Here is a 26567-nt window from a genome sequence, read left to right as displayed (position 1 = left end):
AGTTTCCTTCAGTTCGTTTTCAAGACTGTCTTTACAAGAAAATGGCCTAGAGGCTTTCTAGGTTTTGATTTGTTGAGGTTTTTGAAGTGAAAAATGAAACTCTCCTTTTCACAGCCCACACAAGGGCTCAGTAAACAAAGTACTGAGCCCTCCCTGCACTCCTCCACCAGCTCAGCAGCACTGAGTATCCCCTCGTGGGGATCTCCTCTCCAGGAAGACACCCAGGTCTGGCGAATTAAGTCAATAGCCCCTCACCCACACTAATAATAACTTGGGCAGGAGCCTGCAAGATAGAAAATGAAATGGAGAAAACATTTATTTGATGTCATGAAATATTTTAGGATTGTTATTGGCTGTTAATGTCATATCCAGGCCTATGATACTCCATCGAGCACAGCTACATGTGCAACACTTTTCAGACACACTCAGAGAACCAGACCCTGCCTCCAAAAGATTACCATTTAAAGCCCGGTTTCTTTTCTTTGGCTTAATATTGTAAAATGCATTTTTTTAGTAATGGGAAGATATTTTAAACAGTACATGTCATTTCAATCATTCTTCTTAGAAGTTACAGTCTCTTAGTTATAACCAATGCCAATAATATATCACTACTTATATCATACATTATTTACTGGAGTGTTATTGAAGTGAACACTCCTATTTAACGGTAGTCAGACCACATTGTCTCTCATAATAACATTTCTTAAAGCATCTAAATGTCTTTCATGTCAAAGAGAAACTGTTCTCAAGTTACTTGGGCTAGATCTTTATGGATGTTCTAAAGTTGCAGCTAAAGGCAAGTAGGAAGATTATAGAGGACGTTTCAAAACTTGAGGAACTTCTGAAAAATCTTACTAAGTATGCAGTTGTATTTCTCATAGCTAAGCACCCTATGCTATAGGCACTTTGGAAAATGTTCCCTAAGGATCCTAGCATTTTTGCAGCCATCACAACAGGGAGTTGGCTGTTAGTTTCTGACTTGATTCTGCAGGGTTTCCATGCATGTATTCCTTTGACTTCGAGGTTTATCTTTCATCCTTGGCTCTCACATACAGAAATATTTGCTATTTCAAACAGTAGAGGTTTCTCAGAAGAGACTGGAAGGGGTACTGAGGAAGTTTCTTCCTTTCATAAACAGAGCGGATCAGTGCTGTGCTATATTTAATGATAGGCCTGCAATGTCGTTCAAAGTAGTGTAGCAGAAGCGCTAATGCAAAGAGGGAGACATTTAGAAATGCTGGCTAAAATACTGGCCTCAGCATCTGCTTAAGACATTTATTCTTTGAGCATCAAGATGTACATCGTATAATCCTCCATTTATTTTGGATTCAGTTCTCTCTGTAGGCTTGCAAGGACCAACAGGAGGGAGAAATGGCTCCTCCGTGTTTTGGTATTCAACCGGTGTCATGTGACCTCATTGATTTTCAGTATACCCTGAGCTTTGCTTATGGTGATGTGCAACATCTCCTGAGTTCACATTTCAGTGAAATTTCAATGCTTTTTCATAACAATTTTTAAAATGGAAGACATACTGGTATCTTTTTAAAATGCAGATTTCCTTAGGTCCGCAAAGAATTTCATTCTAGGTGTCATGATGAAAATAAACCTGATAATTGTTCTGTAACAAGTTCTTAGAGAACTTTATTTTTGATATTGTGCCATATCAAATTTTGATGCCTCCCAATTCCATGTCAGTTCTCTTCTTCTGCCTGAAAAATCTTTGATGAAGTCAGGAGCAGCTTTTGCAGACATATGTGAGCTAGCTTATATGCAGTTAGCTTGGGTAATGAGAGAAATATAGTTGTGCTGGGCTGGAGCTCAAGTATGAACTGCTCAGACTGTCTGGAAAGCTGGGTAAATTATTGGACAGTTAGCCTGAACTAACCTCTATGCTTCTTTGGCTGTATTTTGTCAGAACTCAAGCTAGCTAGTTTAAAGCTAACCTTGGCATGTCAACATACGTTACAGTCTCACCATGCCTTCACACCTTTAAATGAAGTGAAGGCACATCCTTGCTATGGCTTACTTCACCAAATACAACGTATTTCTCAAACACCAAATTTGTTGCAAAAAGTGATGAAAAAGGAACCCTTCCAGGAAGTCTTTGTCCTATTAATGTTGATAGCAAAGCCCTTATCCATTCCAGTAGGGATAGGATGTCACCCTAAAAATGCGTGACTCTCATTTCTGTGTGCCATGGCAAGTGCAATGCAACTGAGCAAACTTCACGTGAATCCTCTCTGTACCACAACAGCACTCAGAAGTGGATTTGCTTATGTTAAGCCACTTTTCTCACTAAACCTATGGGACTGAAAAAGCTTTTCTGTGCCCTCATGCTTGATAAGGAAATGAACTTTGAAATATGAATTTATGCGAAGCTAAAAGTTTGGCCATTTCCTATACCACTTTAAAGATGAAAGAGAAGAAAGAAAAATAGAGCATTTCTGGCTGACAGATTAAACCATATTGATTAGGGTATTTTCACAGTTAAATGTTCAAGAACTTGCTATGAACTATGCTGTGTGTCTCAGTTACTGAAAATATAGAAATTGCTTCAAAGTGAATGCATCCAATTGCTGATTAGTTACAATACTAGAACTGATGGCTTGTTTATCCAAATGTTATAAATTCTCTGGTTTTCAGTTTTCGTTTTGCGGTAGCTTTTGCTTCTGCTATATAAATGTGGTTACCAAAATGTGGTAACTATATAAATGAGGGACAGAGCCTTTGGTGATACTGATGCAAAATATACAAACAACTTCAGCTAAACATAGCTTTACCATGGTTTTGTTATATAAATGTCAAATTGAAATTAAATGTTATGGAAACATTTCTTTTATCTTTATGAACTCAACCAGCTGCACAGTTACAGTATTCTCAAGTACAGTTTACATTTATGATGTTGTTTAAAACTATCACATACATTCAACATGCACAGAAGAATTTTTTAAAAGCAAGCTGTTTGCATTTGTTCAGTAATTACCTATGGTCCAGTTTCCGTCTTCTCATATGCAAGAGAAGTTTGTGCTAACCTTAGTGGGAGTAGGAATCACTGCAGGTGGTAGTAGTGGTCTGATTTTTCCAGGGTCTGAGGAGCTGAAGATTTCTTATGTATTGCTGTGTGTTGCACAGGACACACACTGCATCACCATTTTGTACACCGTGGCTGAGTTTCAGTATGGTACATTACAATATACTGTATGCAGTATATTACCCAACTGGGCAAATTTTTTTTCTCTTGGATATTTGACAGTGCACTTGCAAAGGTTTCATTTTTATCCCTTTATTTCTCCACAAATTTGGTTTGAGGCTTACCTAGTAGTTGAAATAATGAGAAAAACAGGAATTTTAAAATACGGTTGTATTGTCCCACTAAAATCCTCTTACTGTGCAGGTTGCTAATGAGTTTTTAAACAGTAGTATCCCTTTATGTTATCATATCAACTATACTGTCCCCGGAGGTGTGAAGTGTAAATATTAAGTACTTTATAGTTAAAGCATTGGACTAGCTCAGCCTCATAGTATAAACTGTCTCCAGTCAACAAGACCAGTCGTGAAGTTAAAGCAGACAGCCAGGGAGTACTGCAGACACGTCACCTGCTTGTGAGTCATGAAAAAGAAACACCAGTGTTCATCAGTGCTGCCAGCCTGCCTGGCCTGATGTGCACTGGGTTCAGTGGTCAGCAGAGGAGAATTTGGAAATCTGAGCTCATTATGTCTGTATCTTCCTTAGTTCCTGGAAAAGAAATAATTCTATATCTGTGTATAATAAGGATTTATAAAATCAAGACTTGAATGGAGAAGAAGAACAGAAGTGGCGATGGACTGCTTCTTAAAATACAAAACAGGCAGCATTGGTGCAAGTATTAAGTAGTAGGCTCAGACCAACAAAAAGATACATCTTCATACAGTACATATTTAAACTTTGGAAATCAGGGTATGTGTATGCTAAAAGTTCGCGTGGGCTCCAAAACTGTGATTAGGCAACCTGATAGCAGCAAAGTCTAACCAAATCGCCTTCCTCTGGTTCAAGAAGCCACTGAGTGCCAGCCCGCTGGGAACAGGTGCCCACCATGTCCTTATGGGCTTCTGTTGCCACTGCTGCAAAGACTAGATAGACTTTGGTCTGGTCCATTGTGATCATTCTTTCAGTGAATAGCAAAGTGTTTTTTGTAAAAGTTTGTTCCATGAGAAAGTAGACTTTCATAGACTTTCATTACAAAGTTTGCACTTTTCTGAAATTCTGAAAAAACAGATTGTTTAAAGAAGCTTTGAGGTGCTTTATTTAACTGTTAACTGTACTGATGCATATTCAATCAGTCACAGACTTCCTGAGGCAACAGGTGACAGACTGTAATATGACAGCACAACTGAAAACATGAGAACAAATCAAAATTGTCATTTTCCCTCAAGTCTTTTTTCTCTAAAGAAATTCTCATGTTATTTTTTCCTGCTATTGTGAAACTGAATTTTTCAGAAGAAACATTAATAATACTGTCACTTCCTTAGCAAGACAATTAGAAGTGAAACTCAAGCATCAGAGCTTCATCTGGCAGCAACTGAGAGGGTTTGGAGTTTTCTCATTCTGTCCATGAAGGAAAATTGGCTAGATATTTTTGGTCTCCTCCCCACTCCTTCCTCTGAAGCAAAGGATTGTGACAACAGCTAGGAACAGGTCACTAGATACGTGCAAGCCAGATCTCTAAAATAGTACTAAAAAAAGCTTTCTTAGATGCCTAACTTTTATTTCTTGTTACATACTGAGGATCAAATGGATCAACCTGGGGGTCAGGAAAAAAAATCTTTCTGCAGATCAAATTATCAAGGACTTGGAAGGTATTTCTGCCTCTGCTGGCAGCCGCGGGCATGGTTTGCCCATCGCAATCAGCTGGTCAGACATAGTGCCCACAGCTGCAGCCCTTGTTCTCCCAGGTCACCAAGGCACAGGACAGCTTAGTCTCTGAAAGCACAGCAGCGGCCTGCACCCTTCAGAAGCCAGGCTAAGGGAGCTCATGGTCGTTTCCCTTCATAAGCTCTCAGAAATACGTGAATATTCATTTTTAACACTAAGTCTTTCTGCTTCCCTAAGTACTTACATAAGCACTATAGTTGCTGCTGGGTACGTGTGCATTACAGCATCCTGGCTAAGTGGCCATTTTTGTGTTTCAGAATGCTCTGCAGGTATCTCATTACAAATTCTCATTCTTCATCTAAAGCCAAAAAACCTGATAAGGTAGTCAGGTCCAGTGTGTGGCCTGCTGGCCCATGGCCACAGGTAAAAGAAACACATTTTGGAAAAACAAAACACAGCCTGGTAAAAGGGTGATAATTACATTTCCGAATGAAAATGTGCTACAACTGCATCTGAATCTGAAATTAGTTATTTAATTACTGGTTTGAATCTCAGAAGCGCTCCACAAGCAAACTGGGACACCTGAGTATGTGTCTCAAAATAGTTACCCAGGCCTTCTATGTTGGAAAATACCAGCTAATATTTGGAGAATATTTCAAAGTTGGACAAGAGATAATATTTTTATAATCAAGTTACTGTTAACATACATCCTATTTCTTAGCTCAGTGACCCAGGTTTGGTGTGATTTTTTGCATTTTATGTAATTTAAAATAAAACCCTCCAACAAATTAATAGGAATATGAACAAACAGTCAAGTTATATACAAAGTAAGCTATGTCTATTATCATAATTGTAAAATTGTAAAATGCTGGTGATGGAAATCATGGAGGTACAGCAGAGGGACAGCCGAGCCTTCTCCAGAGAAGGCATGTGCCCACTCCTGCCCCCTTCCAAAGGTGGCCCCATGTTCTGCACTCTGCACCTGACCCTTTCTGCAAAGGCACAGCATCACCTCAACCTGCCTTCTGCTACTAGGGTTGGTACCACAAAGCCTCTTGTGTCCTGTCCCTTGTGTCCTTGTGCTACAGTCTGATCCTGATATACACCTTATGTATAGAAATTCGTACCAGAAAATTGTGAGAGTTCACTAGGGCATCCCATACAACTACTGAAAACTCTTCATTTGTGTGCTGAAGCTCCAGTAAAATGACTTTACCTGTATAGTTAATGAAGGGATCTTCAGGGCTTTTTCTCCAACCTCGAACCATACAATCAGTGCTTGGAAGTACATACATTCAATCATCTATTAGACTATGCTTGTGAGTGCTGGCAGGATCAGCCTCTGTAAAAGGCAGAAAACTGATATGCTAAAGTATAAAAGTTTTAAAAAGTTATAAAGTTATTAAAAAATAAAAATATAAAAGTTATTTCTGTGTCTGTAATGTTTCTTAAAAATGCGAACTTGTTTCATGCTAATATCTGAGCATGGTGATTTTGGCAAGGAATGCAAGCCACTGTATGGTAAAATGTTGGAAAGTAAAAGCACCTTCATGTGGTGTTTCAAATAAGACAAGCAGCACCTTTAATGGGTTTAAGAAGTTCAAAGGGCAAGTTTTTCCCCGTATGGAAAATAAGTGATCACTTTGTATATTTAGCATTCTGTATAAGCATAACAGTTGTTTCAGAACCTATATTTGCTACACACCTCAGATTTTAATAAAAGAACTCAGTTTTGAAACAGAAATATTATTGTTGCCAAAGGAAAGTAAAAGCATACCATTGGCACGTACCAAAGCCAGACATGTGAGCAGCAGCCGACTTCTTTGCAAACATCCCATGACAGGCAGGCCCTGCTGTGGGTGGAAAGGATGCTACAGATCCATCTTGCTGTCTGTGGTTGCTGCCGGCGTGCTTCATAGCTGTGTATCGTAGGGACTTCAGAATATTCTGTTTGATGCACAGAAGAGATTATATACCCCTCTTTGCAATCGCAGTGATTATGAGATAAAAGACCCTGAAAAATAGAGGAAAATGAGCCACATCATTGGGATTTGTCTGGAGATACTCTAACAAAGGAAGAAAAACTCATTTTGAAAATGTTTGCTACATCTTGCTTTGGTCACTCTGAGTGCTGTTCTATTGTCAGAAGAGCAGATAATAAAAAACCACAAGTTGCTTGTTGCGCCCACCTCAGTGAGGTCTAGTGCTCAACAAAGTGCATATTGCTGATTGCTTTTAGACATTAATAAAATTAAAGCATGCAAGGCAATAGGTGCAAACCCCCCCAAATTTGAGACATTTTGCTGCTTTCATGTTGATATCATATGTTTAAGCATAAAACTCCATGACAAGAGAAGATAATTGTTAAAACCAGGAATGTCTCATCATCAGTTGAACCCTTCAAGATGGAATTCCTTCTGTTAGTCCTTCCTTTTGCAATTTGAAATGCTTGTGCCATCAAGTCTGATTCTGTTAGTACTACTGCATAACAACAAGAAAGGGCACTTCAGATTCCAGGAAGCAAGGAACTTATTTAGATTAAGGAAGACAAGACTAATGATGTGGTATAAAACTGAACAACCTTGAGCTAAAGAGCAATGATTGATTTTTAGAAGTAAGTTTAATATTAACAATACATTATGTTGGAAAATTACTCTCCGTTCCATTTATATCCTTGTTTACTACTGGGAGAGAACTCTATGAAATTAACAGGATTTTCTTTGCACTGGTAACACTGAGTCAACTCATAATTCCCAACATGGGTCATATGTCCACTCAAGTCAATTGTAGGGTTTCAGTAAAGACTGACATGCAGCTATTAGTTAATAGGGATAAATTAAATTAGAGAATGAAGATATAGATCTTTGTACATTAAAGAAAATTTCAAAAAACATTTATTCTGGATACCATTATGACTTTTTTCTAAGTTTAATGAGCCCTTGCATCTGTGACTGCTTAGATTTCTGTGGTAGCCATGACAGTTGTTGGGGCTATAAAGTGGTATGGCCTTTTAAATACTGTTGTTATGCCTACCATTTTTAGAAATTCCATCATCAATATATGTTTTTGGTCAGGACAAATTTTCCCTTTTATCCTCATTCTCCTGAACAGTGTGTTTAAAAATATTATTATGTATTTCAGTACATTAAATAGGTGATTGACTGTTCCTTTCTTAATGAAGCTACAGAATGAAAGCATCATGAAGTGAGCAGATTAACTGGTATTTGTCATTCTAAATCTGATCAATGTATCATTTTGTATCATTACTCCCTCAGCCATCACTGACTGAGATATAGTGAAGTGTGGTACAATACACATCAGTTATATACAGGAATTTTGATGTTTCCGTTGGAAATACCTTTTTCTAACAAAAATGCATGGTTTATTGTCCTGTCCATTATTCTGGTAACATATGAAATTTCATGGCATTTACTGACAGCAAATAAAGTGGAATCCCCATACAAAGCCACGTATCCCATAGATTCTTCATCCCTATCACGAAAGTGAAAGTTGCTGCCATAATAACTGTGGGTTTTGCAGTCTGGAAAGGTAGTTTTGGAAGATTCATGTGTACTACTTTGTTTACATGTCTGGAATTTTAAAAAATCATAGAAGTAACCAAGGGTTACTAAGAGGCCTTGTTGAGTGATACAATGAAAAGGACTTCCTTTCGCTCATGTACTGTATTGGTACATTTGCATGACTGTATTTGAGTGGTCCCCTCCACTGCAGAACTCCTTTAATTCTCTATACTACTGGCCATAGGACACTGAAAAATAAATTTAAAGCCAGCACTAGAGAAAAGCAAAATCCGTGATTCTACAAGAAAGAATTAGGAGAAATAAGGAGAGTAGTTTATGTTCTAGATCTCTTCAATAGGATGGCATATTTTAGATGAAAATGCACAGCTGATCCTTGGGTTATACCCACAGTATTCACCTACCATAGTCCCTGTTGGGTTCATTTAGAGAAAAATTCCTTTCTTAATCCCAAACATTGCAATTCATTCAATCCTGAGCATTTTATTAAAATATGCCAAGCAGGCACCAGAATTTGAATGATTAAATTTTCAATAGACTTGGCCTCCTTGTCCTTATCTTTAATGAAGATGTAAAATACTGCTGAAATACTCTAGCTGATCAGAACATTACAGCTCATATTTTAAATGCACTGTTTTGATAGTGTTTGGGTAAGGCCTTAAGTGTAATAATGACTTTCCATCACAGTAACTTGACATCCAGAAGTATCCTATCCTTAGTAAAAGATCTAGTAGCAAGATCTAGATCTAGAAAAAAGCTTAAGGTTACAAAAGAATTGCCAGCTTTTGACTACCGATGTATTCACATGCTTCATTGATCCTTGGATAAATTTACCTTGAAGTTTTATATTTTCTCTATGATGAAATAGATTATTAAATGTGCATTGAATGATGTGTTGCTTGGTGTCCCCTAGGTATTTAAGATATTTTATCTGTTTTTAAATACATCCTCTGTTTTAGCCATTTCACTGCTTTGTCAATGTAGGCCAAAGACAATCATTTAGCAGACACTGACTGTTCCTTTACTCCTTAAAAATATAATGGAAAAGATCAGTTTAGGTCTACAACACTTTTTTGACACTGCAGATTCAACCTCTTTCATACTTGATGTATAGCACTTACATTCTAATTTTTAGAATGAATAAATACCCAGTACAGGAATGAACAATAAAATATTGTCTGAAAAAAATTTATGCAACAGAGCCTGACAAAACTCACCTTTTCAAACCAGTTGCAGCAGCAGCAAGCTCGGTTCATAAAAAAAAAAAAACAGTCTTGAAATTCAGCTCAAATTTCTCTATTTCTGAAAAAGGTAATGATTGGAAGACAGAACATCTAAAAAAATGGGTTTGCTACAACTTGATTATTTTATCTCAAAAATTATTCTTAAATTTTCCTACAATTTATTTTCACATTTTCAGACAAGGAGGTCACCTTATTCCATTTCTCCATAAACAGAGTTTTTGTGTTGGTTTCAGGATAGGAGGCAACACAGTATCAAGCCCTAATGTGTTACGCTCTTCCACTTGAAAAAGAGGTTGAAGTACAAGTCATTTTAAAGAAAGCTTACAGGAGAAATTTATGAGCTTTCTTCTATGGAAGAGCGCTTATTCTCCATGCAGCTTTTGTCAAACATTTTTAACAAATTGTAATAACCTTTGTCATATCTCATTTTCTTGCATAAACAAGTCACATTGAAACTATAAATGATGGAAAATTTAATCCACATGGCTTGCACTATCAAAACTGTTAAACTGGATTCTTTTCCACCATGTCAGCAGTGCATTATCTGCTTTATAGAAATGCTGAAAAGATTGCTTTTTAAGGGAGATATCATAGGACCTGTGTACATCTCCCCCTCAAGCCTGCACTAGCTGATGTTTTCACTTTCAGTTCTTTCTGAAGTTAGGAAAATGCTCTAGTGTTTGTCTTTCCATGTCCTATTGGTGAGGTTATTTCCACCCGCCTCTAGGAATTTGCTGCTCTGAGATCACAGGCAGCGTGTGGAGGTGCACTGGAGCTGTTTGGTTTCTGCCTGCAGTCCTGTCTTAGCCACGTACGTTTGCTCCACGACATAATGTGGTGTAGCAGCTCTCAGGCTGAGAGTAGGTATCCCTTCTCCCCTGCGAGAGTTTAGGGCCTTGCAAGTGGCATGTGTATGTTCCTGTATCTTGTAAAATGGTGCGGCTTCTGAAAATGACAAATTTCAGACAGGAAGGGAGACAGGATTCCTTTTAAAATACAATTTCTTCAAGTGATTGAAAAACCTGTTGAGCAAAATATTTTCCGTTAATACTGGCTCGCATTACTTATCAAGTTAGTGGTCAAAAACAGTATTTTGGGCAAGGCCTCACAGCTTTTATTCTTCTGCAGGCATGTACTCCTGCATCTCATAACCTGGTAGTCCAGCAGACATTCTTTTTCTCTGTCCCCATCAGCCTCACGACACACTGAAGCCATAAAGTCTCCCCTTCCCACAAACTCAGAGGGGTGAGAGTACCAATAGCCTGTAGCAGGGATCTTGTGTAGGGCAACCCACTTACCAAAAATCTTTCACTGTGCTTTTTGTGAGAGCTCTTCACCCAAATTATTAGTTCCAATGAAAAGTAAAACAGTGCTATGGATGACCACCTGCTTCCTTCCTTCCTTTCCAGTTCTTCCTTCCAGTTTTCACTGGAGAGTGCATCCACTTACCTGAAGCTTTAATTTGTATTGCAGCAGATGAATTTATTGATGCCATACATTCAGTATAATCTGGAGCATATTTACTTACCTAGTGCCTCCCACAAATTTTATGTATTTAACAATTAAAAATAATTTAAAGGTGGTACATGGTATTCAACCCAGCAAGATCCTGAGCACTGGGAACAAAACATCTCCAGGACTGTTTCTGGCTGTCAGAGGGATTACGGAGGAGCTCTGCTTGCTTCGTTGTAGACTCAGATCTCCCGAATGTAATCAGCTTTCTGTAGGTTTGCAGCCATCTCATTAGTTCTGACTTTGTACCAGTGGGAAGAGAAAAAGCTACTTTCTGGGCATAGTCAAGAATAGCAAAAGCTTTCAAACACTTGTTCCCCTTACATACAAATACCAGGACAATGGCACTGCGAGTGGTTTACAAACAGCTATGGTCATAATCCTAAATAGCCTTGCTTTTATGGGGATTAAATTAGAGCTCAAATAATACTGGAACATAACTCTGGTGGTCTAATTGCCTAATTATGCCATTTTAACAGTGATACACTTTTATTATTTACAAAAGAGGTCACAAAACTGTTTGCAGATGTTTAACTTCCAATTATTTTAATTCTAGCACTAAATAATGTAGCAAAATAGCTTTTAAAGATCTTCACTGGTACATATTTTATGCTTATGATGATATTCCCTGGGTAATGTTTTAACAGTTTTTTTAAACTGAACATTTTCTGCCATATGACCATCCCTGAAATCATAAACTATAGTAAAACTCTGTTGAAAATTAAATAAATGAAGAATTGGTACTTCCTAATTAGCTAGTAAGAAAAGTTTATGAGAGGTGGATTGAATAAATATCAAAGCTTCTGAGTTATATTATCTTTCATAAATTGGCTTTTCTCCAATTAGTGTATGCTTTCAGAAGCAGGGGAATAAGATGAAAGGAGCTGCATCAAAATTGATTACTGTTGAAACAAAATGGAAGTTGCTGCTTTTGATAAAATATAAGACTATGGCAGTGCTCGAATAATTTTATGGAAACTTGCTGCCTAAGGCATATGTTTTACTGTCTGATACTGAACGCATGAGAAAAGACCATCTGTTTTTTTCAGCCTGAACAAATATATGATCCAGATTGAACCACTAGAGGCCAAATATAATTGCATTGTGTTTTGCCTTGTACTGTTGTGTACCTACAGCAGCATCCTCTTGTATAGCATGTATTATAGCACACAGTTCAAATGCTGGCATTTGAAAATACTTCCTCCTCTTTTAAGGAGCATCAGATGACTATACAGGGCTTAATAAAATCCTCTACACTTCATCCATCATCATAGAAATAGTCTGAGATAGCAAGGAACAAGTTTTGGTGCACTTGGACGACTGCGGCATTTGAACCTTAGCCTTACTGTTTTGCTTCTGCGGCGCCCCAGCAGTCTGCTCGGATCCTGGCTAGCGGCCAGCCAGGGAATAAGCGTTGCGTGCATCCTCCCTGCCTTCAGATCTTGCCATGGAAATGGAAAGGCACTTTCACTTCATTGCCCAAGTAGCAGATTAAAATTAAAAAAGGTAGAAGGTGAATCCTGGCTATTAGTTTAATTTGAAGGAAAGCGCATCAGTGGTAAATAAACTACAGAAAATATTCCAGAACAGTTAAATCTTTTACTTTTGTTGCTAGTGTTGTGTTTTACAGCACCCAAAAGTATGCTTTTAGCTTTGCAAGGCTAATAGAAGGACTGAGTTTCTCCCCTCCTCCAAAGTGCTGACAGTCTAATTTTAGACATAATGTGCTGAATGGCAGTAAAAAAAAGTGTGTGGTGGTGGAGGGAGGAATGAGGGATAGAGGGGCAAGATTTGAAGGCGTGGGTGGATAAATGCAAACATTTTTCTTCTGTTCTTTGATAATAATTAATAACAATGCCCCATTTCTTGTAAAGCTTCTGGAAAAAATGAGAACAAAAGGTTATAGAGGTTTGGAAAAATATCTTTCCAAGACTATTCTTAGGTATTACTGTGGGGACTGTTTCTGCTTTTCTTGGATAATCTGCAAAACTTTGCCTACCCAGGTGCTAATCTAAACTGTGCACCTGGCTTTCCTGAACATGTACTTTATTTTGATTAATGCACTGCCTAACTGTACTGGTTCTCTCTCTTGACTCACTTTTCCAATTTAACAAGACTTTGCCCACACTGATCTTCTAAATCACAGCCCTGAGGAAGTGTGGCAATTCATCCTAAGCGCTTAAGGGGGAGGATGGTTTTGTGACAGCAGGACTGGGCTAGGAAAGAAAAAGGTTCAGGTTTATTCCACAGTTCTGCCAAAGACTTTCTGGGTAGCCTTAGGCTAGTCGCTTACCTTTTCTGTGCAGTGGTCTCCAGCTATGGAGACCAGCTATATGGGAACAACAAGCTTTCTTTTTTTTCTACAGCGTCTGTTTTCTATAATTGTGCTATAAGAGATCTCTTCCAAATGAAAACTTGCTTGGACAAGATCCAGTACAACTGGGCCTCAATTTTGATTGGTATTATTGGAATACAACTAAACAAGAGCAATTTTTAGTTCCTAAATGCAAAAGAGGCAAGAAAATATTATTTTAACTGATTCAGAACTAAAAAACTTCGTCAAAGGAAATGACATCCTTTTACTGTAGATTCTCAGTCACTTCTCCATTTTATTTTGCCCTCCATGTAAGCCTTAACTGGGAGAAACTGCATTTATGTCTGTACCAGTAGGACTTAATTATAGGTCTGAAGCCCTTGAGCAGCTGAAACTGTATTCTGGGAGATTTTCCATAAAAAAAAAAAGGGGGAGAGGGAGGGGTAAGATTGGTCACAAGGTGAATCATAGTCACTTGAATGAGGCTTTTATGAAAACTTTAAGCATATATCTGCTGATCTTTACCTTTCTGTGGTCTTGAAGAAAGACTTGTCAATGGCATGTAAAAGACACTGCTTTACCCTCCTAGGTACTATGAAACCATTGCTGGTTTATCTTTATCTATCTTTAGTTTTTAATAGAGCTTATATGCAAGCTCCTTTTGGATTTGCTTTTCAGGCAGGAACGTCTTTCCAGTGGTTAAGTGGTATGCGACAAAATTTGCTTCCAATATCTTATCATGGTGCACATCAAATTTTGTAATAAAAATGGACTTACATTTTCATTGAATGTAACAGATATATTACACTAAGGCACTATTGTCTTGTTGAAAAGTCCATATGTTATAAGGAGAAGTTCAATTTTAGCTCCTGAAGTGAAAGTGTGGGCTGATGCAATAATATGATACTGAAGATGATTAGGGGACACAAAGATGATTAGGGGACTGGAGCATCTCTCTTATGAGGAAAGGCTGAGAGAGCTGGGCCTGTTTAGCTTGGAGAAGAGAAGGCTGAGAGGAGATCTTATTAATGTGTACAAGTATCTGAAGGGAGGGTGTCAAGAGGATGGGGCCAGACTCTTTTCAGTGGTGCCCAGCGACAGGACAAGAGGCAACGGGCACAAACTGAAACACAGACAGTTCCATCTGAACATGAGGAAAAACTTTTTCACTGTGAGGGTGACAGAGCACTGGCACAGGTTGCCCAGAGAGGTTGTGGAGTCTCCTTCTCTGGAGATATTCAAAACGCGCCTGGATGCAATCCTGTGCAATGTGCTCTAGGTGACCCTGCTTGAGCAGGGTGGTTGGACTAGATGATCTCCAGAGGTCCCTTCCAACCTCAGCGATTCTGTGATTCTGTGATTCTGTGATTCTGTGAAGTCTGTTTCTAGTCGTTAAAATCAGAGAAGAATTTAGGTTGGGAAGGATCTCTCTAGATTATCTAGTCCAACCTTCCGCTCAAAGCAGAGCTAATTCCCAAGTTAAATCAGGGCCTTTTCCAGCTGAGTTCTGCACATCTCCAAGGACAGAGATTTACAGCTTCTCTTTGGGAACTTGTTCCAGTGCTGAACCCCCTTCACTGTGAAATTTTTTCCTTATAGCTAGTCATAATTTTCCTTCCTGCAAATTGTGCCTTGTCTCTCTTCGCTGTAACCAAAATTAGATAGTTGAAGACAACAATCACATGTCGTGGCCTCCTCTCAAAACAAACTCAGCTCCGTCAGCCTCTCCTGTCCGTCATGAGCTCCAGCCCCTGAACATCTTGGTGGCCCTCCAATGGGCTCGCGTCAGTTTGTCTCTTGTATTGGGGAGCCCAAAACTGGACGCAGCACTCCAGACATCGTTGCTTGATCTGATGACAACATTCTTGCTAATACAACTCACTATGTGGTTAGCTTGCTTTGCCACAAGGGCACACTGCTGACTGATGCTCAGCTTGTCCACCAGGACCCCAAGGCATTTTTCTGAAAAGCTGCTTGCTTTGTCTTCAGAATAACGATTGTGTTCGTTAATGGAAATGCATCAGATTGAAGAATGTATGCATCATCTATATAGAACAGTAATTTATACAGTTCTTCCCTTTACCCCTGGAAGAGATTTCAACCTCCTTCTTATCATGAAGGAGCCATTTGTACTTTATTGCAGGTATATTTCTACATTAGTTGCAATGCATATTTGTGTTGAGTTAGAGCATCTACTATCAATTCAGCAATTCAGGTTCCCAGCAATTCAGGCAGGATCCAAAGATCTGTCCTTTTGTGACTGATTGATTGGCAGCATGACTGACAAGTGTTTGAAGAAGGAAATAGCAAAAAAATTGATAGAATCAATTATTACCACTTACAAAAACTAGTACAAGTGCTAGAATATAAACTGTAGAATATACACTGCCTTGCACATTAGATGATCTTATTCGGTGTGCTGTTTGACTACTGATTATAGTCAGTTCATGGTATCGTTGGTGATACGAACTTCTCTTCTGATGCATTTCGTAGACAACAGGTTTTCACCAGCACAGTGGCAAAGCAGTACAACAGCAAAGGAACTTCCTTATCATCCTTGATATAGGCCTCAGGGCGATACCAGCTCTTCAGGCTCACATCTGTAAATACCATGTATGTGATGTATGCTGTAAGGGTCAGACATGGGATATGCAAAAATTTCTGCAGTGACACCAGCTGTTTGCATCTTCCTTGTAAAGAGATTGAGCAATGTGTCCATGCATTGCTTTGCCTGCATGTATCTGTCAGTCCCATGAAACAAGCAAGCTCATCCACACGGCCAAAATTGCAGGCATGTTTCCCAATTGGGATCCCGTGACTTGTGTAAGATCATCTAGCTTCACTCCTTTGTTTTAATTTCCTTAATTGATTGGATGATTTTAAGTTTGCTCCCAAAATGGAACTTGGTCGTTGAGGACAATGATGCCATAACTCAGCTACCTTTGAATCTCTGCTAGTTTGCACATGAAGTCTGTTGTTCAGAAGGAAATTGTTTAAGATGGTAAAAATGAAAAGCACTTGTTGTGTATGGCAGTTAGATGCAACATGAGCTTTGATAAGCTTATACAGCAGATATCTGTAGTCGCTTGTGGGGGAAATGATTTTTCAGACTGAGGAGAGATCTCTCCTATTGATGATCTTTTCTTAGAGCCACTAAGAGTAGTTGAACTGGATAAATGTACCAAAAATAACTGTGTAAACTGGGTCATTTCATGAAGAAAATCTTGGTTCTTGTGTTTTAGTTTCCATTAAGTCTACCAGAGATTGTTCCGGTGCAGCCCAGAAGTATGTAGTTTTATGAATAGGCTATTCTAATGTCCTTAATGAACTAAGTAGTAATTGAATTTCTTTTTATTAATGAAGACTGTTGGTGAAGCAGGATCAATATACATATTGAGTCAGTGTCCTAAAAAAGATACTAACAATTTTTAATGTTCTTTCTTTTTCAGTTTTCTCCTTGTGTTTGGTTGCTTGATTTTGTCTGTGTTTTCTACTATTCCTGAACACACAAAACTTGCCTCTGGTTGTCTCTTCATTTTGGTAAGTGAAACTTCTAAAGGCAGTTTTACAGATATGTTAATATACACACAAATTCTCTTCCTCACCATGAAGAGAATAGTGTAATTACTGAATGCTTTAAGAAACCAAACTTTTCATAAGTGTGGTGGAAAGTAGTAAAATAGAGGATTCCACCATATTGTTCTTTAAAAATAAGTCTGAGATGATATGAAAGCATTAATAAAACACTGAATTTCATCTTGTTCTCTGCTTGAGAATTTGCTTGAGAATTGCTGTGTTTTGTTACTAATAGTTTTTCTACTGCATTTTGGCAGTGACTGAGCATGAGAGACCTTTGATACTGCTGCTGCCATTTATAAAGTCAGTATGTAGTAAGAGGCACTTATACTTAAAATAGGAAATAATTTTGGTATCTTAGATACCAATTTGTGCTAGCTATTGGTAGATACTGACTTCTTATTGGCAGTTGCTGCAGTAGGATGTGGTAGTTTCATTATTTCTTCATAATACATGCTTTTGTAATATGTTTATCTCTCCTTTTTTCCCCTCTGAGGTAGTTGTAAATGGCTTTAATCCGTAAAAGTGCTTAACATTTTTCATGCATTGTATAAATGCCACTTTATTCATCTGCTGCTTGATGTGCCATTTAGTTCAGCAAGTGATGGCCTGAGGATAAGCAGTGGTCATTAAAATGTCACTAGATACCCAGAGTTACCATGGTTATTTCAGTTCCAAGTATACAGCAGACTGTGGCTTGTTAGGTAGTGCCTCTGCTGAAGTAACTGTTGACAAATGCCAACATTTTAATTGTCATCACTGTATATATCCAAAAGTCCTACTCATTAGAACAACTCCCTAATTAGTTATGGAGCAAGCAGGCCGACAGGATAATTGCAGTGCATGGTACGTCTCTATGGCACAGTGTGGTACTGCATCGAGGTACCTGAACCAAATGTCCCAAGAGGGTTTGGTGCAGAAGCGTGGTGCTCTGCTCCATCTCATGATCTGTTTCTTAGCAGGGCTCATTAATACAGGGAGAAGCATGCAAAATGTGGTATTCTGTTTCCTGTATCCACATTAGCCCTTCCAGAAAAGATCAAGTGGCGTTAAGCCAGCTAAAAGCAGTCAGATTTAATCCTGTAGTCGTATCTAGTTCTATTATTAATGCATTTGAACAACACTTTGCAAATAGAAGTTTGTCTGAATGTTCCATAACTAATTCTATTATCGTAATTATTATACTAATTGCTAAGATCTTCTGGTATATGAAATATGAAAATTTGATTAGTCCAAAAATACCTTACTTATAACAGAAGGTGCTTTGTGACAAGTAATCTGTTTCCCTGTACACTTATGCAAATTTCTTGAAGATAAGCCATTTGTTCTCACATAAAATCCGAATTTCCCATGAGCCGCATTTTTGTTGACTGTTTGCATGCTTACTGCTGATTTCTCAGATGGCTGATAAGCGCATTCCCCGTGGTTTGCCATGGCTTGCGCAGGAGCCTGGCTGCGGAGGAGCTTTGGGGAGTCCTGGCGTCACTCTGGGCGCCCGGTCCAGGCGCAGCAAGCCCCTTTGGGAGCCCTGAGCTGCTGCGTCAGTCTTTCCACTGGTGCCCCCAGCGGGGCTGCGCCGATGGGGAGAGGGGCTCCGGGAAATGGCGACTCTTCCTACTGCCAGCACTTGAGAAGCTACTCAGTGACTTTGTCCTTCTTAGCAATTCTGCCTGCACGTGCCACCCTTTGAATACGGAAATGACCCTGAGGAGGAAGAAGGTGGATAGTTAATCCTCAAAGCATCAATACCAGTTTTAGTAGCTTGGCCCAACATTTCTATGCTATATCCTAGTGCATTCAACAAGCCTTGGCAGGAATAGATCTGGCAATGACGAATTTTACAGCTCCTGCTGTGGGTCTCTAATGGAGAAAAACATAAACAAAGCAAAGTATGAAGTTCCAGAAGCATGCTAAAACTGACTGGTTTATTCCAGTTTGCCAATGCATGATTTACTCTCTTCTCTGCATACTGAACCCTTAGCTGATATTAGCAATGTTATCAAAACAGGCTTTTGCAAACACATACTAATAAAATACTACAATTTTACATTAACTCAGGAACAGTTGTTTGGCTGTGCCAACACATAATTGCCGTCACTAAAGTTTTCACAACCTTTTACTTGCGGTAATTTGTGCAATTCTTGCAAATGTGTCATTTAGTAGAGACAGTTGTATTAACTATCAGAGATCTATCTTAGCACTGTTTTGCTTCGTGAGATGGAAGCTATATGTTTATTTTCTAACGAAGTACAGTAGAAATGCAACAATCTCTGGAGCTGCCTGCTGGGTTTCTGTGAACTGTTTGCTTCAGAGATTTATTCCAGATGATGCCCCCTAGAGCCATGCTAATTGACTAAAAAGCTAATGTAATGCCCCTTCAGCTTGCTACCTGAGCTGCTGCCTGCACTGGAACCGGTAGCTTTTGACATATTGCAGCTATTCACAATTACACGGGAAGGTTAAAGAGAAAAGTGTAAATGAGGTAAGTAAACCTTTCCCTCCTTCTCAGAAAGGCCAGAGGAGCTGAGATTATTCTTCTGCAGTCAACCAGTTCCATGAATTTCCCTGAGCCTCACCTTACAAGAGAGCAGGAAAAATATCTCCTAAACACCACATCGTAAATACTCTTTCAGAAAAATACAACTTTGTGCAGTAACTCAATGAAAATAATTGGTTAGGCAAAACAGTATTGGCTGAGGACTTCTGAGTGTCAGCGTAGGTTAATGGACTCCTCTGGACTGCAGAAACTCCTGAGTGCTGCTCCCAGCACCAAGCCAACTCTGCCACACTGCATTTTCCTGTAGGCAGCTAGGGTTTTGGTTTTGTCGTCTGAACAAGTACTACTGTATTCCTAGTCACCTTCTGCTTGTCAGGGGGCCTGTCAAGGGAAATGCATAATATTGGCATTTCACCCTGAAAATGAAAGTTCCACAGATAGATACATTAAATATATGCTAACTATTGTTATATCAGTAATGAACTTTGTTAGATTTGTTCCCAGAAATAATAAGAAGTCTAACCAGAGGGAGAGCATCAGATGACTCCTTATACCTACTAATTACAATTATCCCTTAGCCTCATCTGTGCGCACAACTTCTGGCACTCAAGCTGTAACAGTGATATATCCCAGACAGACAGTAGAATAAAATCTACTACAACATCAAAAAAGCCACAAGCAGCTTAAGAATCCAACTAACACAGCAAGAAAATAATCTTTGGTGTATTGCTGATCTCCTACAAGTTCATTTGCTGGCACTTTATCAAATAATAAACACTAGGGAAGTAAAACTTAGGGTGGGAAGGCAGAAATCAAATCTTTTGGGGAAGATAGCCAAGAAGGAGTATATCTGGAATGGGAGGTCATTCACTCTCATGACCAAACTCTCTATATTTTAAGAACACTTGCAACTAGAGCTGTCTGAATAACTAGTTCACTTCTGTTTGTCTGCTGTCAATTCAAGAAAATAAATAAAATAATGTTGGGTTGACCCACAAAGTTGGCAAACTGAAAAGTCCAAAAAAAATCTTGGATCAGATGAAATATATCATTTGACCTGGTATAAAACATTCTTTGTGTATTTGAACATTTTAGAAGCTTTGGCTTAAAAGTAAAATTGAGACTGTGGAAAAGAAATGTAATTTTTATTTGAAGTGACAGAGCATTTCATTTTTTTTCATAATTTTCATTTTTAATCAAGATGAAGAGTTTGCAAAACTCCTGTGAATTTCTGCAGGACTGATTTTGTCAAATCTGTTTTGTGTTTTTCTCCAAGAAGGCTGGGGTAGAAAACTTTGCCCAGTTCTGTAGGATAAAGGCCTCTGAAAATGTACTCTAGGAACACATTCTTCAGGCAGAAATAGCTCCCAAGCAGATAGTGTACTGTAGGTGAAAGTAGCTTCTACATGTATTGTGGTCACTTACATGATTCCCAAAGGATAGTGTAGTAAGTGCATCTAGTAATTAAGTTCTTCCTAAGTTCATCTTTTCTATTATTATCCTGCAAAAGAAACATAGAAACACCGATTAAAAAAACATAGGGTATAGGTACCCAGTAGCAGGCAAACACATATTCAATTTCTCTGCTCTATGACAGTGAATGTGCAACTGTCTTCATCCATCTGCAGAGATATAATCGTATAAATCCTAGCTACAAAATTTTAAGGCTGGGCAGAGTGGATAAAAAAAGGGAGATGGATAGTGCTCTATTCAAAAAAGTAACATTTTTTGGTTTAAATTTATTGGCCCATAAAAAGCTCTGGAGCTTAAATCATCATACGACACATGGATAAAAGACCACCAGACCTGATCAGAGAAATGGATGACTGGCTCTGTAGGACAAGCTAGCAGTGCATGTAAGGAAAAACAGGATGATCTTGAGAGATTTCAATTATAGATATATTTCTAACAAAGAAAGTACTATATAGACCACATGTTATTGCAGCATCATTGAGTCTTCTCCTGAGAGAAACAGATGAAATGATCCCTGAGCTAAAAATCAGTGATTTTTGAGTTCACTAGAGCTTGTCAAAGCTCAAAATCAGTGTTTCTCAGGAATATATTTTCTTTCATCCCAAATCAAAACAAGGAGTTGAAATTTCAGAATTTCCACATGGAAATCTCTGAAAAATTACATCAGTCAGATATGTGAAACTGATGTTATCAAAGTCAGACTAAGAGAGGGGAATTTAATTTTACTAAGGTCAATGCCTTCATATTTCCAATCTTATTTGGATTCATATACACTAGTAATAATAAGGTGATAACATGAGAATGAAACAATTCAACCATACCATAATAAACTACTTGTTAGCTTTGAAAGAATATATTTTAACCTTATCAAAATAATCGATTTCATGTGTTCACTGATGAAACTGATACCCTCCTATTATGTATTTCGATTTCCTCAAATCAGAGTTGGCCATTGTTATAAAATTTTGGACCAGATCTCATTACAACTACATGAGAATCTTTGTTTGCAAACAGAAGACTTCTCACTTGAAATGTAAGTGCTGGATGCGCTTTCCCAAAACTAAAAATTATTAGGAGGAGCTTGTGTTGGCACTCCAAGCGAACCAACCAACCTCTAAAACAAATAGGCACACACCATAGCTATGGAGAGAGATGGAAGTACCAATGAAAATGTTTTCATAACAAAGGAACATGGCACAGCTTACAAAACTGTAGAGGTAGCTATGAAAAATCTGTTGTCAACAGTGCTGAGAATGATAAAATATACTTAAAACATATCAGAGAACAAAAGAAGTCTCAATACTGGCATAAAACTCTTAGTGATATGGTTCTGGGCTTGATTACATCATCCAAACATTTTGTCCTTTCTTTTCTTCTATTTTTCTGTGTGAAGCACAAACAAGCTTTGTAAAGAGAAGAATGAAAAATCACACATTTGAATGGGATCATTTTTCTCTTATAATTAAAAAAATGCAATCTATTATAGTTCTACTGGGAAAGTTTAAATGTTTGATGGCTGAAGATGACTAAACAGCATTAATATACATGTTCTGCAATCAGTGCAATGAAAAATCTCCTAACTGAATCACTTAAAGAAGGTAGGATAACTGTGAACAGCTACCTCAGGTGCCATAGCCTTCACCAGGAAATGCAGTAGGAGGCAAGATGGAATTTCTGAGTAACTGTCAGAGCATTTTCCAGGCAGACAGAACTACCACCGAGTTATCCTTCAGTAAGAAATCTCCATTTTTTGCATACTGTTAAGATCACTGGAGTTGTCACAATTCATTGACTGTAGGGTGAAATACCGTCCATGAAATTTTTTCTCATTCCCTCTAAATGAACAGAGTATGTGTAGAGAAAAGGGTGATACTGTGCAATGAAAAAAGATGGATGGAAACAAGAAAACCACAAGCAGTGGTGTACATAATAACATAGTACAACTCATGACCTGCTACACTTTTAACATTAAAATGACTAAATTGTAGTAAGAAAGCCAGTGTTGATTTTTTTAAACAGGCACAATATACTTTCCTGTATTTCTGTTATCTCTTTCTATATAAGAGATGTCACTTAGCTTATCTTGTCCATGACATTTTATGGCTATATGCAGAAAGTCAGGAGAGGGGGTATTAGTTCTGTTAAGGATCACGTTCTGATTCCTTTTTCTCAGCACAGGAAGGAGTAGCATTGCTTCAGAGACAGAGAACACATTCCTAAGAGGGAGAGGAGTCTACCTTATTCAGACAAGAGCCTTCTAGCCATTCAAGAGGCCATTTTGTCTGGGAGAATACTCATGACTTGAGGATTTGGAGATTTAAGAGTGAAAAATGGGGAGGATTTGATGGTAGTGATGGGGTGTCAGGATCCAGATTAGTATGGAAATAATTCTTTGAGGAGGGGAGAGCATGTCTCCTTTTAGACTAATCAACTCATCATGCTAAAGAAGCAAGCCAGCTGTCCTTGACCTCCTTTAAGGACAAATGAGCAACATTCCTCGCACAACTGTTCTTCCATGACATGTCTTCCTTCTTTTTTTGTCAGTTTAAGTGATAACAAGGTAGCATGGGAAACCACTTCCAAGTTGTAAGTGTAATGTTTTCCATCATACTAGATGCTGCTACAATGAATTTTATTGGCTTTATGCCAAAGTTTGATAAGGATCCAAACTTGTAATAGAGATAACAAGAACTACCTTGTTAGAGTGGCCAACAAACAGATAGTTTAGATTGCAACAGTAAAAAAGGATAGATATCAAACTCTATTAGAAATTCAGACCTGACCCTTGTAAAGGCAATATTGATTTGCCAAATGGAAATGCAGCATATGTCTCTAGAGAGAAGCCAAAGTACATGGTTATAAATAATATGTAAGGGAAAAGTCTACAAAAGATTAAATTACAAAAGGAAAAGAATGCTGAAAAAGGCAGAACATCAGTGATACAAAAGCTGTCTGGAAGTCCAGAAAATGCCCACCATCTAAGTAACTTACAGAAACTATAATCCACTCAGTCACTTTGCAAACACAGATATGACAAGCATGTAAAGACAGAAGTCACTGCAGTCTAAATGTGATGTTTCTTCAAGTGAGAGAAGAAACCTGCTCACAAGACTCAGTTTAAAAGCTGTGAAGTCAAGCAAAGAGGTAACAAAATATAGACAAATATCAAAACTATCTATAAGGATCAAGAACAGAAATACCTATAACAGAAAAATCCAAAGAGCGTTTAAAGTGCAGGTGATGGTAAATACAGAGACACAGGCATGCGCACATGCACACTCTGGAGCTGAGCCCAGTCCTGAGGACTGTGAACCGTGGGTGAGATACAGAGATGGATTAGCAAAATAAGCACTGCTCATTTTAAACTGTTAGGCCTCCATGGAGTGCCTAAGGAAAGGGTGTATGTCATGGGCAGGATAATAACTTGGGTATCAAACCTGAACCAGACAGGAATTGGCTGATTGCACCATATGAAGATATGATCGCAGGAAATGAATGTGTCGTGAAGATATATGTATATGCTTTTGAGAGGATGTGGAGGTGTTGTTGTTTTTTTTTCCCCAGGAGGCCAAAATTCCATAAGCCTTGAAAAAAGGTGATAGGAAAAGCTGCAAAACTCAGCAAATGGCATCATTTGTAAAACATAAGACTTGGTAGACTGGATTTCACAGTTTAGTTACTGGAGTGAAAAGAGGAGACCATGTCAAGTTTTTCACTAAACCCAAGAAATTGAATAAAAATATCATAAGTGAACACTTGTACAAGTAACAGAAATGTTTGCTGAGATGACAGGAGTGAATTTCTTCAAGAAACTAGATGCCCAAGCAGGATTTTGACAGACTGGATAAAGTGCACTCTAAGTCCAGTTTGTCAAAATTTACCAATTGGCAGATAGTGCTTTCTTGAAATTACTTTCTGAATGTGTTTGGTGCTGGAAACATTTCAGTGTATCTCATCCCAGATGCCAGTAGGTCTCCCAGTAGTCGCAGCGCACACTGGTATACTCCTAGGGAAACCTTGTTAATGGGCTTTCTGAACTAGGAAATTGCAACTTGAAATAACTTAAAAATAAAGAAAGCAAATAACATTTTCAAAACACATGAAAATAACTAGTGATGGCAGAAACAGACCTGGAAGAAAATAGGTTTGAAATCTCTCAGATTAAACAACTCTAAAATGCTAAGAACAAAGACTTAAAAAATATATATATATCTTATCCCCCTCCACTTTCTAGGATGTTGAATGTTACCAGTTAATTCACCTACATGTGTTCAGCAATAACAATTTGCCTAAACTCCTTGCATAGATACAAAATTAGTACCATTGCCAGAGCATAAAAGGATTCAAAGCCTGTACTGGTTCTGGCACCCATTCTGCATTTCTTTTAGACACAGCAAAAGATACCAAATTTTTCGCAAACATTTCAGGAGGAAGATTTGGGAATTGTGTTGCTACAGAGACATGTGCTTGATCATCTGCCCGTAACATGTGACATCAGAAATTTGACTACAGCAGAAAAAAATGCGTGAACAAATCACAAAGGAAATGCAAGGCTTGAATATAGCTGTGCAGAGTTTCATTGTTTTCAATACGCATAATATTTTAAAACCAAAATGAGACCATTCACAGCTGATCTCATTACAGAAAAAATGTGGAAAAGCACAAACCAGAATACAAAGATGTGTTTGGAAAGTAGAAAATTATTCTATAGTGTGTGTTTTAGTGATGTCATCTCCTTTCAGGAATTCTCTCAAAAGAATAGTTGTCCTTGACACATAAACAAATGATCTGGAGCAGAGCAGTGAATGTAAATGAGATGAGCTGGAAAGCACCATATTTAAGGATGATGCTGTAGCTGGAGAAGAGCAGGACAGAAGGAATGGGTGGAGAAATCAACACTTCCCATTGCCATTTTCGCAGTCTGAAAGAGTGTCCAGTGATCACTAGGGTGTTCCTACAAGATTCATGTCTGCCAAAATTCAAAAGCCAAAAGGAGTTTTTGGATATATTTGCCTATGTGTACATTCACATGGTAAACTGGTAACCTCCTGGTTACCTGGTAAACTGGCTCCATTTTTGTAACCTTTGTGCTTTTGAAGCTTTTTGCATAGAACTACATGAGCTGTGCAGAAATGATTCAGATGATGATCCAGTTCCTTTGGAAAACCACAAATTCTCGATAGTATTTCTGCAGCTCGCCAAGCCAGGGATCCCCTTCATGATGCAGTACTAATTCAGTGGCTGTGCCCACCGGCACGGCTCTGCACTGGCAGGTGTCCTCGCCGACCCAGGGAACCGAGCAGCGCCAGCACTCGCCGACGAATCCCAGCCCCTTTCCAAAGTGCTGGGAGCATTTGGCATTGGAGCCATTTGCCAAACGGGCCCTTGGCAGCATGGCTGCTGGGAAAGAGGACAGGTAGGACGCAAAATCCCACCGGCGCACGGCCCCCACAACCCAGAAAGGGCTGGTGGCAGCTTGCGGGTGTCAGTCCCAGACTGAGCCAAACCTTGCACCTTCCTTCCTTAAGATACCTCCTCCTGTTGGCAAGCACCATGGTTA

The 26567-nt window shown here is 38.6% G+C and overlaps 1 protein-coding gene across 1 annotated transcript in view; it reads left to right on the top strand.

Moving 5' to 3' along the window:
• KCNQ5 (potassium voltage-gated channel subfamily Q member 5) overlaps positions 1 to 26567 on the top strand; it is a 300644-nt gene that overhangs the window by 197652 nt on the left and 76425 nt on the right. The window contains exon 2 of the mRNA XM_067294111.1: positions 16911 to 17001. Coding sequence (XP_067150212.1) covers positions 16911 to 17001 — 91 coding nt within the window. The remainder of the gene's footprint in view (positions 1 to 16910; positions 17002 to 26567) is intronic.

This window comes from Apteryx mantelli, chromosome 3 (genome assembly GCF_036417845.1).
Source record: "Apteryx mantelli isolate bAptMan1 chromosome 3, bAptMan1.hap1, whole genome shotgun sequence".
Classification (NCBI taxonomy): Eukaryota; Metazoa; Chordata; class Aves; order Apterygiformes; family Apterygidae; genus Apteryx; species Apteryx mantelli.
Note: the sequence above shows the minus strand (reverse complement) of the source record. Positions and strands in the feature narration are given on the sequence as shown.